General features: G+C 35.1%; 1 protein-coding gene across 5 annotated transcripts; it reads right to left on the reverse strand.

The window, feature by feature from the left end:
* Nucleotides 1-1,190: 1,190 nt before the first annotated feature.
* Nucleotides 1,191-18,789, reverse strand: LOC103974893 (uncharacterized). 5 transcript variants are annotated; one of them, XM_065136092.1, is made up of 24 exons: nucleotides 18,506-18,789; nucleotides 17,097-17,314; nucleotides 15,972-16,077; nucleotides 15,793-15,894; nucleotides 14,772-14,831; nucleotides 14,579-14,657; nucleotides 13,435-13,582; nucleotides 12,150-12,273; nucleotides 11,815-11,995; nucleotides 10,304-10,332; nucleotides 10,003-10,151; nucleotides 9,169-9,271; nucleotides 8,955-9,050; nucleotides 8,812-8,861; nucleotides 8,572-8,695; nucleotides 7,279-7,341; nucleotides 7,108-7,167; nucleotides 6,870-7,031; nucleotides 4,761-4,834; nucleotides 4,603-4,696; nucleotides 2,479-2,615; nucleotides 2,299-2,379; nucleotides 1,639-1,744; nucleotides 1,191-1,487 (listed from the first exon to the last, which is right to left on the reverse strand). In XM_065136092.1, the coding sequence occupies exons 1-24, from the start codon at nucleotides 18,677-18,679 to the stop codon at nucleotides 1,413-1,415; spliced, it is 2,595 nt and encodes an 864-aa protein (XP_064992164.1). In that variant the 5' UTR covers nucleotides 18,680-18,789; the 3' UTR covers nucleotides 1,191-1,412. The 5 variants fall into 5 exon arrangements, 4 of the variants coding, with proteins under 4 accessions (XP_064992164.1, XP_064992162.1, XP_064992163.1 ...); XM_065136090.1 differs by having other exon boundaries at nucleotides 13,435-13,600; XM_065136091.1 differs by having other exon boundaries at nucleotides 13,435-13,585; nucleotides 18,506-18,788.
* Nucleotides 18,790-19,876: the final 1,087 nt, after the last annotated feature.

The following is a 19,876-nucleotide window of genomic DNA, read 5'->3' on the forward strand; positions in this document are numbered from 1 at the left end:
AATATCAAAATACCAAGAAGTGAAGATAAGATTTGTTGAATAAGAATAAAAAGGTAAAATGATAAAAAGGAGATCACCTTCAGAAATGCCTTGAGAACTTTTAAAACAATAAGAACTCAAACTATTAATAAAATAAAAAAGGACAAATTAATACAAATCATAATCCAATTAACAGGGTGAAGTTATTATGTCGACGACTGTCCATCTCACCTTTCTTGATTTTCTTCTCGTCTTCGGAGGAGCTTGATTCATCCCAATTCTTATTCCTTTTCTTGCATTCAAAACAAGTAGTTTCATTTTTTTTACTTTTTAATTTTTATTTCATTTATAATTTAAATTCATCATCACTTAGTTTATGCTCAAGTAGTCTTCAAATGTTCTATGTACCAAATCCTTCCTGTCATTTGGAAGGTGGTTCTTTGTCAACGCCGCGTAGTTCTACCCACACAAAATGCACCAAGATTTATAAGGTATGCGAGGTAAATATCCAAAGGAGGCCGACTTAAATCTCGATCGAGACGGCAGCCAATGCCCCTACCATCGAGCACATGCTGAGACTCTTCTACTAATAGCGGACGGTATACCAACGACAAAAACTTCGCATCTTACACACTTCGCACCGAGAAAGAATCATCCACTTTGCCACTATAATGCATTTCTTTTATATATATATATATATATATATATATATATATATATATATATATATAAGAGGTCCAATGTTTTCAGGTAAGCTTACCTCCGGTTATTACCAGATCAGAGAGCCCTGAGAAAAATTGAATCAACACAAAATCTCCAAGGACTGAGATTCTTATTTTCACTAACGGTGATTAGATTCCATCTAAAGCAACGACGACAAGCTGTTGTTTTAGCAAGCCTTTCCTGCACGTTTCCAGTCGCAGAAGCAGCTCTCAAGTATATTTAAACCTTGAAAAATGGGCTAATGTCAGTGCTCATCTTGTCACTCGTGGTGACCAAAATCCCGATAATTGATTTGAACAAACTTGATTAAGCAGCGGTAGTGAAGTGGAGGAACAGTTTACAGAAAAAAAGGGAATACAGGAACAAATTGTTACTACTTTGATCAAAAGACCAAACTCTAGCCAACGTCATCTTTTTTCGCCCCTTTAATACTACTTTCCCATCTTTGTAAAATATCAAGCTTTAAACTCGACGACCTGAAACATGGCTGGAATGAGATAATACACTAGATTGTTCAATAGATGCTGCAATCATTTTGTTTTCTCTGTTTGGTGTGCGAGTCAGAGAGATGATAATTTTTGTCCTTGTCATAGTCCAATCAATTACTGCATATAACCAAACTCTGGAAAATGACGAGCTGACTTTTATGGGTAATCATAAGCACCACTTTAATCATTTACAACACCAACAAACCAAACGAACATATAAAATCAACAACAGGTAGCGGCAATGCTGTTGAATGGTTCACCAAAAGCTCTTAAGTTACCAGGACGAGAAAACACTATCTGCATTATCCCAAGTTAAGATCAGTTCACATCAACTCTTGTCAAGCACAAAAGATACTATATTAAAAATTTGTGTTATAATCACTTAATAGGATCATAATAGAAAAGTTAATTAGGGCATGCTGATTATCATAATAACTTATGAACATACCTGATAATTTGCAAGCGTACATGATTTAAAACCAGCCGCGCAGTACATGAAATAATACTCCCATGTGCGAAAAAACTTCTCATCAAATCCCAGGGCAAGAATTTTTCTGAAACCAAAGAAGACTTTTGTCAGACAACAATATCTGTAACAGAAACATTGAATACCAAAACAACACGAAATACTATCATTAATTGGTAAACAAAGCATGCAAATGGTTGCAAACTGAATTTAAACTTCCTCTATTAACTCTTCTACAGAAATAGTTTGATTCAGTCATTTGACCATGCTGATGGCATTGTAAGTTGGTATTCCACCAAATATCCGAAACGGCTTGTTGTTGGACAGCAGGTGAAAGCTACTGAGATGATACAAGTACAAAATTCATATGAGAGCCTAAATTTTGGTCAAAAAGGACTTTGTAGTGGGCAGTTGTCAAAAATCCAGAGGTCACACTGATAAAAAAGACCAGGAGTAGACATAGTTTGCCCGCTTGGTAGGCAACAGGACATTGGGCACATTGGAGTACCAAAAAGACAAGAAGCCCCATCCCACAATATACAGGGGCCAGGGCAGTAACAGTTTACCCAGGAACCTCCACTATGATTAATCTATGTCAGCAATATGCTCCTAAATACATGTAAAAAAGTGGTAGATACTTACTCCTTGTTCGCAAAGATATTATTCCTCCAGCATCGAAGTGTTTGGTTGTAATGAATGCCGATATTTTCAAGGTGCTCAATGCTACATGAACAGGAAATGACACCAGGAAAATGTAACTCATGTAAATCACTTATAAATGTGGAGCATGTAATATAACATTTAATTCAAACAATTTGTTACCAGAATCTAGATGAAGTAGCCATAGCTGTTGTTATTCTACCCAAAGAAGGAAGACATCCTCCCGGAAAGATGTATTCCTTAATGAAGTCAGAGCTTCTCCGGTATTCATCATAGCGTTCATCTGGGATTGATATGAACTGCATGGTAACCAAAGTGGGACATATTACAGTCTAAGACAGCTACAGACATGTTATCCTACGAAAATTAACCATGCAGAGAAGAATAATTAAAGAAATACAATTCATGAATATGGATAGTGTAAGAAGCACTTCTGATTCTAATTTCGGGTTAACTATAACGTCTATGTTAATCTATTTTATCATTTAACCTATCTTAAGAATCTAAAATAAATAAATTATATTTTGTGTTCACAAGCTAGAGGAGCACAGAACCTCAAATCATCAAAGCATCATATGAACCAGATTCAATAATAACAACTAGTTATGGAGCATCAAAATTTTATCCTATTAGTTTCTCACAAGAGTTGCAGTTGAACATGACTAATGCCTGTCTAAAACGATAAATCGAATGTCATAAAGAAAGTCAACACACCAAAGCTAGAAAACAAATAAAGACCTGCTAAGAAACACATCTGCCAGTCCCATCAATGCTAATCTCCAATTAGATAAACATTCTTCACATGAAATATATTGTCATACACAGTATGTTGTATTTTCTTTCATGAGACCAGTGCCAGTGTAACATTTAATGTAATTTTTGAAGTTGGTCATCCAACTCACATGCTTTTCAAATCCAACACTTGTTGCCTTTTAGATTTTTTACACATTGATAAGGAGTTCTTCATCTACAATCTAAATTGCTATCGTCGGTTTTACCATCTCTATTCAATTCCTCGTATATGTTAAATAAATAAGAACCCTGTTCTTCCTATATCAGAAAAACTGAATTTAAAACTAAAATTCTCAAATGAATACCGAACCTCTCAATTTTCTGGAACACTTTTCCATATGTCAAAAACATGAACCAAAAGAAGCGCAAGTTGCTAATGAGCTTCTTTCACATTACTGCATGAAATGTCCAATACTATTGAAAGTTTTTAGAAGTTGAATCTTTGTTCTAAAATTTCAAAATAAAGTTACTCCCAAGTGCAGCAAAGAAAAACTCTCGTAACCTTAACAACCATTGTTACTTAGATTATAGCACAACTATTGTCACCGATAAATATCAGAAAGCCAAATGCCACAATGTAAAACTTTAGTCCCTTCTAGCTAACAGATGAATGCTCAAATGCCTCATATGGACGTAGAGCTCAAGTTGCTTCTCTAGAAAATCCACTATTTTAATAAATCTGAAAATTGAGCAAAATGTGAGGAAACCTTAAGTCTTAGTGGATTCCTAACTTGCATCAACATCATATGTACCAACTTGTAGTTCATAAGTGATATTTATGAGCTAAGATACATATACATCATCACTTTAGTCTGTATATATAACCTAAGAGATTTCGTTGGCTATAACATCATAATATCATTTCACCATTGCTTTTAAACTGTTTTGTCTTTCTATATCATTCTATGTTGTGTCCATCATCCAGTTCGATTGAGTTGAACTTATCCTCTTTCATATATAATATAAGTTGCTCTTTTGGCAATTTCTTAGTCCATGATTCCTAACCTATTGCTTTTTTCACAACCTAGGCAATCTATTTGTCACCAAATTGTCTTGGTTCCCGCACTGCTGTCTTCATCAACTTGTGCTGAACTTACCATCTTCTATAGTTTCTAGTCTCTTTTTAAGCAATTTTCTAGATTATGCTTCCTACCCTTTTGCTTTTTCCACAACCTATTTGCCACCTAATTGTCTTGGGACCCTCACTACCAAGCAAATTTTGCCTAGAAATTTTAATTCAGAAGACCAAATGCAATTTTTGCCAAGGTAATTGTTCCTTTGACCAACATAATCATGGAAAGATATGGAAGAAACACTGAGAAAACCAACACATTGTAGATCATCACTATTCAACATGATCTACAGAAAAGTTGTACTGTAAAATCATAGAAGCTCAAAGAACAACAGTGGTTATATCAGTAGTTAAATCTGCACAATCTGTCAGTTATAAAAGACTCAAGAATAACTAAAAATTCAAAGGCCACTCGAATGAACCTGGAGGACAAATATGCCATCTTCGGCAAGAAGAGATTCACAACAACCAAAGAACTGCTCCATGTATTCATGACCTACTCCTTCAATCATTTCACTATATAGAGTGTCAGTCAAGTAATTCGATACATCTCAGATAAAAAGTACACAGTGAATACTACCAAGATATGATTCGGTCATATTTGTTATAATTTGGTAGTTGGCGATAGTCGATCAGCATGAAGTTAATGTGATCCTGAAAGAGTGAAAGTACATTTCTTCAATAAGAATAAAATTGAAGTAAAAAAACTCCATGACCATTTGTCTATACGATTTTCATAAATAAATAGGAAATGCTCACCATCATGTTCTTTCTGAAAGCAACTTTTCAAGTTAAATGCAGCAGCAAGTGTTACTACTAAGAGTTACAGACAGTATTCCCTTCGAACAGCTAGTTTTACAGCTAATTTCAAAGCCTTTGGCATGGTTTCCTTATCAAAAATATCAGCAAGCATTTAACTGGTCTGATGCAAAAAGTTCTAAGAGTTTCCGCATGCAAGCATCTGTATGTACCCTGTTCGAAGTGCACATCATGGATGCATATATGCACTTAACTGACCAAAAAAGAATTAAAGAGAATATCTATTTCTCAAAACCCTCAACAAAGATGGTCACGAAGGTCAATAGGCTAAAGCTCATAGCTTGAATCAGGTACTAGAACAAAACATAAAAGAGAACATTTTGTATGAAATATGGGTGTAATGGTGAAAGCTGAATGACATTCTAGATGATTGTGTCAAACCCTGTGAATCATGTCAGTACAAATCTGCATATCCAACATGTACAATGAATTTCATGTCACTTGATCATGTTGACAAGACTATTTTTGGTAACTGCAGATTCTAAATGTCAACATATAGAGGATTTTTGTGTATATAAGAATTTGTAAATTAATATTTCACATGCGATCCATATTGAAGTATATTGTTACAGTTGTTTTTATTTTCCAAGTCTCTTATCTTTTAAAAACTTAATACTCGGATTCTGTCTCCAACAAATCATATATTGATGAGCGATTGCTCGGGAAAATACCCTCGTTTTGGGTATTTCCCAGATGGTACCCCTTTTTATAATTCCCAAACAGTCACCTCCTATTTCAAAAATCTCAAAAACACCCCTCAAAAGTTATGTATTTGTCTGCACAATCCAAAACTTATTTCCCACCAATTGTTTACAGTGTTTCATATGCTGACTTTTATCCACAAAAAGACTGTTTATTTTCAAAAAAACATTATATAGTATTTTTGTTTTACAAATATTGTATAGTGTTTTTGTTTCGAAAACACTGTGACATAAATGTTTCGTTTAAAAACACTGTATAATGTTTTTTCTTAAAAGCACAATGATATTTTTTTATAAAAATACTACACAGTGTTTTTGAACTAGCCTTACAGTGTTTTTGTGGTTAAAAACCAACCCACAAAACACTGTAAATAGTTGGCAGGAAAATTTTTTGATTGAGTAGGAGAAAAATAACAGCTTTTTGAAGGGGCATTTTTGGAACATAAAAAATAGGGAGTGACTGTTAGGGAATTATGAAAAGGGAGCATCATCCGGGAAATACCTAAAAAGAGGGTATTTTCACGGATAATCACCCTATATTGATATCCATACAAAACTTGCAGCTGTGATATTACATGACCAAACATATTGATTAGGCATCTGTGAAATTGAGTTTCTGGTTCAAAATGCTAAGTACCAAGGAAAAGGTATCCAATGGTTAGTTTGTTCATGTGAAAATATTCAAAGGAATCAAGGACAATTGAATGAATGCACTTGTGCAGGCAATAAACCTTGGGCATAAGACGACAGAGAACATCTCAGGTGTTTCATGTATGTCTGTACAAAGGAGACAATTAAATGCTTGTGTTGCCTATACTTGAGCTGTACCATGGAAACAATCATTTGGCCAGCCAATCTAGTAGTTAATTTTGGTATCATCGAGATTAAGACAACCAAGACATTTTTGATGGTTAAACAACATTTACATTAATAAACTATTAACATAATATGCATAAATATGCAGCCACCAATTTGATTAGCTTGTATAGAGCAATGTGGATAAACAAATTAAAGTGAATAAAGTAACTAATGCAATACATTCAAATTTCAGAATGAAAATAAATTGAGAGACTGTTAAAAGATTTTGATTGCAATTGAGAACCTTATCATTATATTTTTTTAATGATATTTTCCTTCATAATTTAAACCTTAAGTTCAAAGCAAAATACCTCTAGTCCAGCTTCTTTTGCTCTTCTTTTAGCATACTTTAGCTGTTCCTCAGACAAGGTAATTCCTGTGTATCTGCAACCAGTTTGCTTAACAACCTCAATTGCTAAACTTCCCCAACCACAACCAATCTCAAGAACTTCATGCTTGTCATTGATTTGAGCCTTGACAATAAACAAGGTAGAAAATTTCATAAGAATGAGTAAATGAAAGAAAATAATAGTGGTTCCATAAACTTACCTTTTCAATTAAAAGAGAGATTTTGCGTAGTTGGCCAATTTTCAAATCCTCATGCTCTGTCTATAAAATGACATTTGTGAAGAGAATTAGATTCCATAAAAAGCCACTATTGCAATAACAATGCATTAGCAAAAGCATTAAAATAACAAACTACCAATGACAGTTCTGGACCTTGAAAATTGCAGAGGAATATGTCATTGTCTCATCCAAAAATAGAGAGAAGAAGTCATTACTCTGTATACATGGAAAAGTTAGTTTTAGTTACAAACCAGAAAGACGACAGATGGATTATAGAAGCAAATCTTATACAGCAATCATCATCATCATATACATTTGATACCACAAGACATTTTACAAATGATAATCACAACAACATGAGTTCTCTGAAGCTAAAGGTGATGAAAAATGAAAAATGAAGTACCCCTTAGGTTACATGGGTCTCATATTCCCAAATTTGAAAGATAGACCACTGACAATTATAATAATTTCCAGACAAAAATTTGCATTCACAAATTGCCAATTTTGATTTACTAAATTGTTTCTTTTAAAAAATTGTGCCATTCAAATTCACAAAAAAGAAAATTCAGGTTTTATCATATAATGTAATATTACTATTTCTATATCGAAGTTGTACCTTTTCTTTTGAATATTCTTATGTCACGGCTACATCCCGTATAAATATCCAAGTTTGTAATATAAATATCATATATGATCTGTTAAGGACTGCAAAATACTGGAATGATTTATGAAAATTGCTTGATCAACACTTGGATATTGAAGCTACCCTATGAAAGACAACCTTTTCTAGTTAGGTCGATGGTAAGCAAGAGTTTCATCCAAATGATGCACTAACTACAATATGAAGCTTATAGGCAATCAACTGAGGGAACATATGCAAACAGAAACAGCCACTTTATTGAAATGACAGTTCTTATGTTAACCTTATCCCAGTTATTGTGGAAGGGCGTCAATAGAAAAATCTCCAAGGGAAACCATAGTCTTTCAACTATGAACTTCATAAGTATGCAACAGTTAACGGATGAAATCTGGTGTATGCTATAAGACAGTTGTCAGCACATTAAAGTACTTTTAAGTTTTAATTATCACCTTATGGTTGCATAATTCGATGTTCTATCTTTCAAACCATTGCTCTTTGATTGGTCATAGTCATAGAAAGACGGCAGTCATAATATCATGGCCTAGCTTTACAAATTTTGCAGAAATGCGAAAACAAGTCCAACTTCATAGTCATGTAATGCCAACAATGAAAACATTTTCTACATAACCAATGGACAGAATACAATGGCTTCTTTACATATTGGAGTCAGTTGATACTAATGACATGAAGCTTATTGATCAAACTCCAGCAAATAATGGTAGCTAAATAGATGCTACAGTAACATTGTTAGTCTGAACAAAAATGAATCAAGTATACTTTGAAAATGTTAGAGTCTCTAGTCTAACCAGATCATAATGACGAGAGATGTTCTGACGAGCTTGTGTTATTGTGTTCCGTCTCGAGATGTGCCACAAAAAGTATCTTGCGGAAGCAACTCCAGCTGTCAAAAGTAATGGCGTCCACCAACCTCTGGCATCATTTGTTTAGAGGAAATTCATTAAATAGTATATAGATAAGTAAATGCAAGCATGTACATCTGTCAGCAATGATCAAGGTAAACTACAGAGGAGAGTACAGCAGTAGACCTCATATTCTTCCCAGTGGAATTTCTAAGATCCCTGTTGGCAATTAGAACCTACAGGAATAAACACAGACAAAGATGAAAAATATTCCCAAGTTGATTCACGGAGTGCTTTGTGATATTTTAGCAAGTGGACATCAAGTATACCATAAACAGATCCAGAAGACCTTCCTCTTTATCAACAAAAGAGAAGTATCCATTTATATATGCATCTGCAAGGCCTAAATCAGCTTCTGAAGCAATCTGTCAAAATGTATAAGAGCCAAGGATAAGTATTTGTGAAAGATAGACAGTGCCACGCGAAAGCTGCAGACTAGTGTCCAATCAATTAATACTTGAGACTGGCAAAGAGGGAAGGAACCTTCCAATAGAACAAGGGATGATGCACTCTAAGGACAGACTTATAGCAATTCTTTTTGCTGGTACCTTCAAATACATATATGGTGCCACCTTCCTCTAGCAACCTGCAATGATGTAGTAAGAAGTTGATATGTATGTGAGAACTAAAATAGAAAACAATTTGCATAAATATAGCATACTTTCAAGGGAATCCACATTTTACTGGTTACTATGTGACTCAATTGCTTGCTCCACAATTTATTGTGGAATCAAAATCTTGACCAGGTTACTAACATTTCTAGGGATAAGATGTTATGTTAATTCGGATGATTAAGAAAGAAAACTGAGGAGATTTTCATGATAGATCTGCCGAATTATCCTTTTCTAACATATTTGAGTAGACTTATATCTACTTTATGCTTATCATGAATCTAACCTCATTATCATCATAATTCTGATTTAACTATGAGAAAAAAATAAATGTTGACTAATATTATATGCATAAAGAAAAAGCTAAACACAAGAAAAATCATTCATTTTTTTCACTAAAACAAAGACCAAGGTGCCCAGCTATACATCTTTGTTTTTCTCACTACCCAGATAATTTTTTTGCTGGCCAGTTTCTCCCTTTCTCACCCAGATTCAAGGTTTAAGTGCTGCTGGCATAATTATGTTGGTACAGCATCGGAACTTTGCAAGCCAACAGTACGGGTTATGTCAACTTAATAAATGCTTTGTTACAACTACTCATTTAAACCAACTGAAGGTCATCTTCTGTATAAGCACCAGTAACCAACTGGCTATCTGACAGCCATGATATATGAATCTGTATCAGTTACTAAACTTGTACACTTACGTTAAGCAACCAGTTGAGATGTAAGTTTCAAGAAATCTAGTGACAAGAAGTCTTGCTCCACATTCCATCAATGATGGTACCATATGCTTTGGGTTCCTCAGCAGGTTAGAGTCCTTTTTAAGCACAGTATTTGCAGCAACAATGCCAGCCTGCAGAATAAAAAAAAAAGTGATGTACCGGTATACAACATGAACTTATGCTGGGTCACTTATTGAAGATTATAAACATATATGTAGTTATATTCTGGACTTTGGCACCAATATACAGCATGAACTTTAGAAACGAAAGGAAACTTTATCACCTTTAATCCATCCTCATGAAAGCCATAGCCTGGAAATACCACAGCAAAAAAAAAAATCAATTCTTTAACGCAGCATATATTAATTACAATGGTGTTATAAAAATATCCAGATTATAAATGTATGGAAAAACATCTACCAAGTGCCTTCCAAAGAGTATATGATTTGCATGTAACTCTTAAAAGATCTAATGTTTATTCTAAAAGGAGTAATCATAATGGATATAATCGTCTAAATGGCTATAGATCAATTGACAAAAATATAACAATGCATGAAGTAAAAAAGTTCGAATTTTTCGGTGCATCGTCAAAGGGTTGTTCTATGTGAACTAGACCTCTACAAGTGCAACTACAATCAGTGTTATCATGTACTCATGGGAGCCCCACAACCAATGGATGACATGAAAAAGATTGCCCCTTGAACCCTTGATGCCCAAGTTGCAAAGCAACCATGCTGTGGTGCAAAGGTTGTGGCCTCAAGCCCCTCGACTATCTATGTATTTTGAATTAAATAGGCAAAATCAGTTATCTGTATGATTTGGGTTTCAAGTATTAGTATGCAGATATGATGAATAGAGGGATTACTTTGAAATTTTCATATTTAGGGATTAATGTACAAGAAAAAATGGGTATAATCTACTGCAAGTGGGGCCTCTAATTATCATTTGGTGACATAGTTATGATAAATAGTAATAATTTTGTTCAAAACCTTGAGAACTATTAAATATGAATTTAAATTAGATATGTATTTTATATCTAATTTTCAATGCATTTAAAAATGCATTGAAAACCTTGACATCAAGCTAATTTAAGAACTACTTATTAGTTAATTTCACATGGATAATTTTATGGATAACATGCAAATAGGCAATAACTGTAACTGTAGAAAATTATTATTTAAAGAAGAACCTATGTTAGACGATGTTAATTTTTTTCTTTCTTTTTTTTGAAGCACCTACTAGCAATGTTAGATTATGAACTGAATGCTAGAAATAATTTTTTTGAAGAAATAATTAATAATTTTTTGCTGCACATTAAATCTTAGATGATGAATTGAAGCACCTACTAGCAATTGACTCCTCAAATTTTACAAAAGTAAGGTGGCAAGTAATTACGTGGTAGTTGAGACAGTTGTTCAAGCGGGAAAGTAGAAACAATGGAGCACTTTAGTATTATAAACAAATAGTTGTTCTTCATAATATTTTTTAAAAAAATGCAAGATAAAATTAATCACCAAACCATAAAAATACTCTTAAAGATGCCAATAAATTAATCACTGGAATCAATTATCAATTTTCTCTTGTTATTCTCATCTCACATGTGGATCTGCATGTGCATTATTCACTAGTATGTATAGGTGTACATATCCACATAATGTTTGTTTGGCCATGCATATAGCTATCATGGATACCTGCATGATATGCAAGTAAGCCTAACATTGGTTCATACATTCGGCCCCATTATAAAAACTAAAAAGAAGACAAGAATTCCCTGTGGGAATTTTTTTGCTTTACCTTGGTATGCTCCAGAAAACCATATTGTTCTTTTTCCTTGAATTTTATCTAGCTCAAGAGAAGCTTTTGAGGCTGCAACCGACGGGAAAGGATGGCTAGTGTACCATTTAAGTAACTTGTGCTTCGGAATATGAGGAGGATTCAGAGTTACAAGAAACGGGCGACCAGTAGAACCTAGATTCTGCATGATAATATAGAGAATGTAAGTAGTAATTGGAAAAAAATGAATGTTAACTTTCAAGATAAGCTTCCTCTAAATAGAACTATAGAAGCAAATCTGACAAATTCACTATGTTGGACAAACAACGATATCCTGTAGCAAGTGCACTACACACCTGTAACACATTTAACCAATATGTAACACATACACCATGCTGTGTAGTTCCAAGAAAGTTCCAAGCACTCCATGCTGATGGGTTTTGGGGCATCAAACTTTTGTCACGATGAAGATAAATATCACTGTTCATTGAGAAATTTTAATTACATATATTGACAAGCAGAAATATTAACAACAAAAGGAGACATGTCTATGTAATTGAATTCGGTAAAGCAGAAGGCAGATATTCCCATGAGTGATTGCACTTCTCATTAAGCATTTGTCCATCTTTACATCCTAACAGACTGTTATATCAGAAAATAATGAGCATGTTCAAGACTCTCGAGTCCCCAGAATCCAAATTCTGCTTCATTACAGTAAAACAAAGGTGTTCTGAGCTGTTTCCCACACCAAATAAATTCCAAGCATTATTTCTTAGAAATATCCTAAATCAGGCTTTGCATCAAAACATGCAAGACAATACAAAAAGTAGCCAGCAAATGAATGCAGATTGGTTGCAACAATAAGTTTGTACGAGGTAATAGAAGATTAAAACTTGAAAGAAGAAAAAGATGAGAAAAAGGTGAATATCATAAATTGAAAGAAAGAAGGGATGATAACTTCACTCACGGTAGACATTATATATGTTATTGAACCTCACAACAAACATTTATGTAAAGAAGAAAATATTTCTTATATTAATTCCCCAAATGCACTTATCCAATCATAAGAATATATAATAAAAGGTAGAACACTATGCGTAAGCCTAAAAGTTATCTTGCATCTAGATTAATGAATAACTTATAATCCTAATGTGTTTACTATCATTGGCTGATGGTCCATGTTATTTTTTTTTCTTGGAATTACTATACTATAGCACAGTGATCTAACACAATTATTATAACATGATGCTATGAGCTACCTTAGTATGGCAGTAGATAATGGGTGTCAAAGCACAATACTTAAGCGTTTTTCTCTTCATTCAATATCATCCTCTGTTTATTCATCTGTTTTTCTTTATACCATCCTAGGTTGCTAGATATTTGGAACATAAAGCACCATAAAAGAACGATAAATTTGTTCAAATGGCATTCAAGTGAAAAAAAAAAAAGATGAATTTTTAGTTCCATTAGCTGAAGTTTTTTATATCTCCAAATGCTTAAATCTTAGACTTTAAGGTACTAACTTTCAAATAATAGATATCAGCTCCATATATAGGCTTCTAAGATTATCCTACATTTATATCAGCTAAGCAACAATTTATTGGAACAGATGAAAAAGTAGAAAGAGACACATCAGCATACCTGTATACATACTGAAAAGCACCAAGTATCCTTGACTCATCGTATGTTGCTTGTGTTCCTAGAAGCTTCAAAGCATCTGGGGCATGGATACTAATTATGCACCCATCATATATTTCTTCCGAGTGGTCTGCTGCCAACACACAACAACCTGCTGTAGGGCCAGAAACTATCAATTTTGTTAGTGATTACACATATTCAGGCATTTAGATATAAAAAACGAGCACACTGAGTGTTATGAATTTATTGTGCTATCCAAATTCCCCATCATATCATGTACCATATGTGATGCCAAAGATTTTAGATATTCTAAAGAAACAACAGATTCAAATTGATACCACCAGATTGCCAAAGCTTATGTTTCCGAGTAGGAGCATGTGATTCTAATCATAATTCTAATTTATTGCAAACTCTACTGGTTTTTTGAAACTTTAATTACAATGTACAGCAACATCTGATTCTAATCAAAGGGGAAGAGGCTGCAAGCAAGAGGACCATTGGTATATAAAAGATAAACTACCAGTCCATAGATCTGGTATGCTACTACATAAGTAGTTGTTAGCACAGAGGTGTTTACAATATGAGATCAAAAGGCTCATTGGTTGCAAAATAAAAGATACACAATGCAACTTAAAACAAACGGAGTAAAATAGAGTAGGAGTATACAAGATAATATTGCTTTCTTTGTTTTTTTTTTTTTTTCACATTGAATGAACAACTACAACATTCTTCAATTCCCATTGTTCCACTGCAACATTTTATACAAGGGAGAGGGATGAAACTTTACGGCGTCTGCCAATCAGATTTTACATGATGAGAGTTGACATGACAATCAAGTGTATATCTAATTTGTATGACTCGGTAATCATGCTCCTATAGTTCCCAGTGTTTTAGGGGTAAAGACATATACTACCACATATAAATTTTACAATACTTGGTAACGTACTTCTTATAGCTCTCATTGTTTAGGTTAAAATGATTAGACCAATCTTTGACTAATAGATACAATCGATCTCTAGGTAAGACAGCATGTGAGTTTAATGTAAATCATGAAGTAAATAAATGTTTCCATCCATAGTAATATTCTTGTTCATTCAAGTTTATCAAAATCAATAGCCAGAAATCATATAGCACAAAGGATCTTTACCTTCATCAGTCCTCAGAACAGAATGCACAGCACATCCTGTTTTAATTTTACAAGATCTATGTTCCAGTTCTTCTCTAACCTGCTCATAGCAAGTATTCATCACTGTGAATTAAAATGTAAGCAATGTCTTCTAGAGAGGTATATCCTCATCGCATAACCAGACAACAACCAAAACAATGGGACAAATCCATACCCGGTTGACATAACAATGTGAACGTGACTTGACAGTAAGCCACTGGGGGCGGCCAAAGAGCTGAATGAGAACAACAGACAGACCACCATGAGAAATAGAGATTTATCAGTAAAACTACGAAAGCTTTAAATGAAAATTGTTAAGAATGAGAAACTTGTGACAAATCAAACAACATGTACACATAACATGGTTAAATGAAGCTAGATGCAGTAACTTTTAAGAATATCAGGGGCTGATTGCAGATTACCCTCTGTAATTAGTTACCTTTAGCATCCAAGTTTCTATGCTTTCAAAAGTTACATTAAGATTCCTATACTTACGAAAGTAAAATATTTAACCTTGTTACTCCAACAAAACCTCTCTCTCTTTCTTGATTTTTTTACCCAATGAAATTACCTTTTTAATCCTGTATAGATATCTCAATATTTCACTTTCGTGAGTATAAAGATCCCAATGTAATTTTGAAAGTGTAGGGACCGAGATGCTAAAGATAACTAATTATAGGAGATAATATATAATTAGCCCAAATATCAACAATCTTACTTTATATGTAATATTATTGATGCAACTCATGTAGCACAAATTTAAACAAAGTTTGCTGTTGAAGTAGACTTGGAAAGAAAAGGAAACATGACATAAGTCTATTTTAGTAAACAAATTTCAAAAAGTGTTCTTCTATAAAAACATTTAAAGACGAGGTCTTTAATCAAGAATATGATGCTTAAACAATACATTGCAGTTAAAAAATCAATTAGCTAATGACATAGATTTATCCATAATTAGGCATGTCATTTACTATAATACAATTATGGTAAGATGATTTTAGTTTTCTCCTGTCATTGGTGCCTCATTCCACAATCAATCAAGCAGCTCGAAGAACTGCTCAAAAACCTGTATAACTTTAATCATTAATAAAATGCTGATGCCACCTATGACCTACCAACTTCCTAAGAAAGAACAACAAAAGAATTTGAGAATGATAATTTAATTAAAGCATCCGAAAGAGGTTGAAGAATATAACCTGAAGAAGGTGATGGTTACGGCAAAAAGAAAGGACAGAATAAGCTGAAAAATGCAATACTCCTTCTGAAGGGCATGACCAGATAGAAGCACAGATTGGAATCTGCAGGATTACAAGATTACATACATCATGCAACAGGTTGGATAAACAAGGCTACTTGGATCAAACAATCAACTCACAAGATAAGCCCTCATAAATAGCTCAGAATATCCATGTGACTTGATGAAATGCTCCAAGGTCTCACTTCGATCCATATCAGGATTGTTCTCGTGCTCCTCGAGGTACCTAGTACAACAAGAGTTTTGTACATTGATTTCTCAAATATATTCAAGAACATCTAACACAGAAACTTGAAAACATTAAAACCCTACGTTGAAGATATAACGAGAAGCAATCATCCATCTTAAATACTTTAGGGCTTAGCTTTATCATCCTTCACGAGGTTAAAGAAACACCAAATCCTCGTCTTCATAATATAAGGGAACCTATGTTGGTCTAGAAAAATTGAAGTACCCCAGAAAACCTTTCCCAGAACAGATAAGGGTTGAGCGAGTAAGACGTGCGAATTTTGATAGATTGCAGAGCATGTAAATGGGAACAAGAATAAATCCGAACCGAAAAGAATTTGGGGATGTACCATGATCATCCTTCATGGGTTTGAAGGACCTCCCTCCATAAGAACCGTCCTTCCAACCGACACCGACGACGACGACGACGATGACGATGATCACGCGAAGGAAGGGGCATTAACGTCATCATCTTTCACCGATGATGATGACGATGACGGCGATGGTGCAACCTCGAATCGAATGCCCTTCTCTCACAGATCGGGGAACCCGTGCAACGACGACGCCGGATCCGTGAAGGGGAAAAGATGGCGATCGTTCTCGACGTCGAGACAGATGCAAGCAAATCTCGCGCAAGTAGGATTTGAAATGGAGCATCGGGCACAGCTCCCACCTCTACAAGTGTTTTTGGGTGCTGCATGCGTTAACACACAAGTGACGGGCCGATCGTTCTCCAACCCACCATTTAACTCGGGCCGGAAGTTAGACCACATCCTATGGTTAGATGGCACTTCCACAGTGGACGCATTATTGGCATACGCGGCGGTCGTGAGATAAATAATTTGGCCACGAAACGTTCCAGCGACTACCACTCTGTGAGTGAAACGGATGGAATGGGGCAGAGGCTGCAGTAAGTCAATTGGAAGTCGTGGTGCAACGTGGAACACCGATTTCATCCTAGATTTGGACGCACACAACCAAGAAAGAATAAGGAACTGTGATGAGATGATGACTCACATGAGAACGTCGCCCTTAAACTTGACTATCTCACGAATCATTCGCCAGAAGGAAGGATTGAGCGCGTTGGTCTTCTGCGCAAACAAGCCGGCGAGACCATTGCGACTTCCCCATTCGCAGCCTTTGCCTTCGTCCAGGCTCACGGAGAACGACATGTCGGATATCTCCATGTCGACGCCCAGAGTCTCGAAGAACTCCACCATGTTCGGGTAAGTTACCTGCACGCATGGTTTCAAATCGACGATTACTCTTCTGTCGAGCAATGTAATCATACATGGTTGCATCATGGTAAATAACGTGTTTGGGAACAATTTGGCCATATTTGACGTCGATTATGATAGAAGAGGTGACACCATTAATTTATTTCTAACTGTGTGTGATAGATGAGTCGACACCACATAGACTTCCTGCCTTCAATAGCAGTGGTGGCCGTGACTCGACGACACCTAATGTAGGGGGAAATCAAAGGTTAACTTTTTTATTGATTGGTAACTTTCTTCGTCTTACTCGTGTCCATTAGCTGCTAATCAAAAGTATACTTATCATTTTAGTCACGATATGGTAGCGATCAGCTTGTTATATTATATAATTTTATTTAATTGAATAAAATATATTATATTTTTAATTAAATTCTGATTAAGATTATCAATCAATAAAAAAATTAATTATGATAGAATCGGACTCTCCTAATTACTTATTTTAAATTATTTACTCTTATTTATAAATAGATAGATAATCTTAGTGACTATATATAAAAATTATAAATCTATTCTCATATCCTTTTAGTTCTTATTTCATTATCCTCGGATCATTTTTTATATATTTACATATCAAAAATATTTTGAATGATATTAAGAGATATACAATTAAATTAAATTTATTATTATTTGATTTTAGATTTTAACATTAATTTTTTTTTCGTGAAGAGCTCACGCAACCCTGTGTCAATTATGACTCTCTATAATATCTTTTGTTTTGACAGACGTAAACGTGGTTGTTTCTTTTGTTTTCATCCATATGTCTTTTAGTTCTAATTTTTACACCAAAAACAGAAGAAAAAAAAAAACCTCACAGAATCTCCGGAAACAAGTCCCAGATATTCATAAAGAATTACCCATTCAAATTCAAGATGAGGTAGAAAGGAGGATAATTCAAGCTAGATTTGAGGATGAGAGTTAGGATCATACGAGAACACGGCAGAACCAAATGTATGGTCCTCCGTTTGGAAGAAAGAGCCTGCAAGAACCATGCGATGGTCGGCCAAAACTACTGCTTCGATCTTTTATCTTTTCGATTCCACAACATAGGTACGATACTTGACAGAACTTTCACGGGTGTGAAGCACTGTACTCGGAGCAAACAAGAATACGGAAAGAAGACCACCGGGGAGTAGATTGTGAAGCACTAACCCGGTTGAAGACCATGAAACCAAGATCGAGATCGACGCCATCGAATGTGACGGTCTTGGCGTGGCCGCCCAAGTAGTCTTCTTTCTCGTAGAGCACCACGTCGACGCCGGCCTTGGCAAGCGTGTAGGCCGACGCCAACCCGCTGATGCCCGCGCCGATCACCGCCACCCGCATTGCTTCCGGAAGAGCGGCGTCGAGGTCTTTGGGAGATCCCCTCGGTGAGGTATGCAGTCGGACGCCTCACTGGTCTCTCACGCACCGGTGGAACATTAGGAACTCAGAGGGACGGATTGGCTCCCATTTTAAAGGATAAGGCGTACAGTAAATAGGAGCGGCGTGTTTCATTTGTTGACCGCTCGTTGGCCAGTTAAAAAACCATGCGTGACTCGGAGAGGTCGGACGGTGGATGAAAAGACGGTGAAGTTGGTCTGCAGACAACAGGACTGCGTAGATTCGTCTGGCACCACATATTTCATTGGACTGTTCGAGTGTTTTTGTCGACGCCGAGAGGTTCTACCCACACAGTATGCACCAAGATTTACACGGTGTTCGAGGTAAACATTCAGAAAAGACAAGGACTAAATTAATGTGGCCGACCCAATCTCGATCGAGGGGGCAGCCAACGGAGGCCGCTCTCGTGGTTTTGCCTCGTCCTTCCATCTAATTAACTCGCTCTTCTGCTTGCTTACAGTGGGCATCCAAATAAATAGAAAGATACATGCAGATTCCAGTCTCCGGTGAATCATAGCGCAAAAATGAACACAATAAAGCATCGCAATTAATAGAAGGTAATTTCTATCGCATTGGCAACCACATTTGCTATCCACCGTCCATCGCTTCGCTGCTCTCGCCTCTCCTATCCTCTTCTTCCATCCACACCACCTTTTAAGATTTAAAGTATTATCTTTTTAAGGATTTTAAATTTTTTATCTTTTATCTTTTAAATAAATTGATTAAGTAAAATTTTAGAGATAACAATCTCTTGATCTAAATTATTATTCTACACCTATAAATAGATAGTATCTATATGTGTAAATCTATCAAAGTTTTTAAGTGCTCAAGTAGGCTTAAATCTAAGAATATTTCAAGATCTTATATTTAAAAAATAAACTTTCCTTTTTTATTTTACTTTCATTTGGGTTTCTTCTTCTTTTATTTCGTTTGATCTAAGGCTAGTGATAACTTATTATTACTATTTGAGAAAGGATTGTACTTGTATATGATCTCTCTCTTTTTTCGTATCATATTAAAATTACAAGCGTGATAATATGTATTTTAAGATTTCTTTTGTAAAGAAAATATTTTTTTTTACTATGGATTATAATTGTTGGGTTGATGAGTTTGATATTGAACTTCTTAATCAATCTAATC

The sequence above is a fragment of the Musa acuminata genome, chromosome BXJ3-1, assembly GCF_036884655.1.
Source record: "Musa acuminata AAA Group cultivar baxijiao chromosome BXJ3-1, Cavendish_Baxijiao_AAA, whole genome shotgun sequence".
In the NCBI taxonomy this organism is placed as follows: Eukaryota; Viridiplantae; Streptophyta; class Magnoliopsida; order Zingiberales; family Musaceae; genus Musa; species Musa acuminata.

What these genes read in the sequence shown, in the direction of transcription:
- LOC103974893 (XM_065136090.1), bottom strand. Translation starts at nt 18,679, where the DNA reads ATGCGGGTGGCGGTGATCGGCGCGGGCATCAGCGGGTTGGCGTCGGCC. An exon ending in CACATTGTTATGTCAACCGG is followed by an intron (nt 14,658 to 14,771) that starts GTATGGATTTGT and finishes TGCTATGAGCAG; the next exon opens with GTTAGAGAAGAACTGGAACA. An exon ending in TGTTCTGAGGACTGATGAAG is followed by an intron (nt 13,601 to 14,578) that starts GTAAAGATCCTT and finishes CAAAATTGATAG; the next exon opens with TTTCTGGCCCTACAGCAGGT.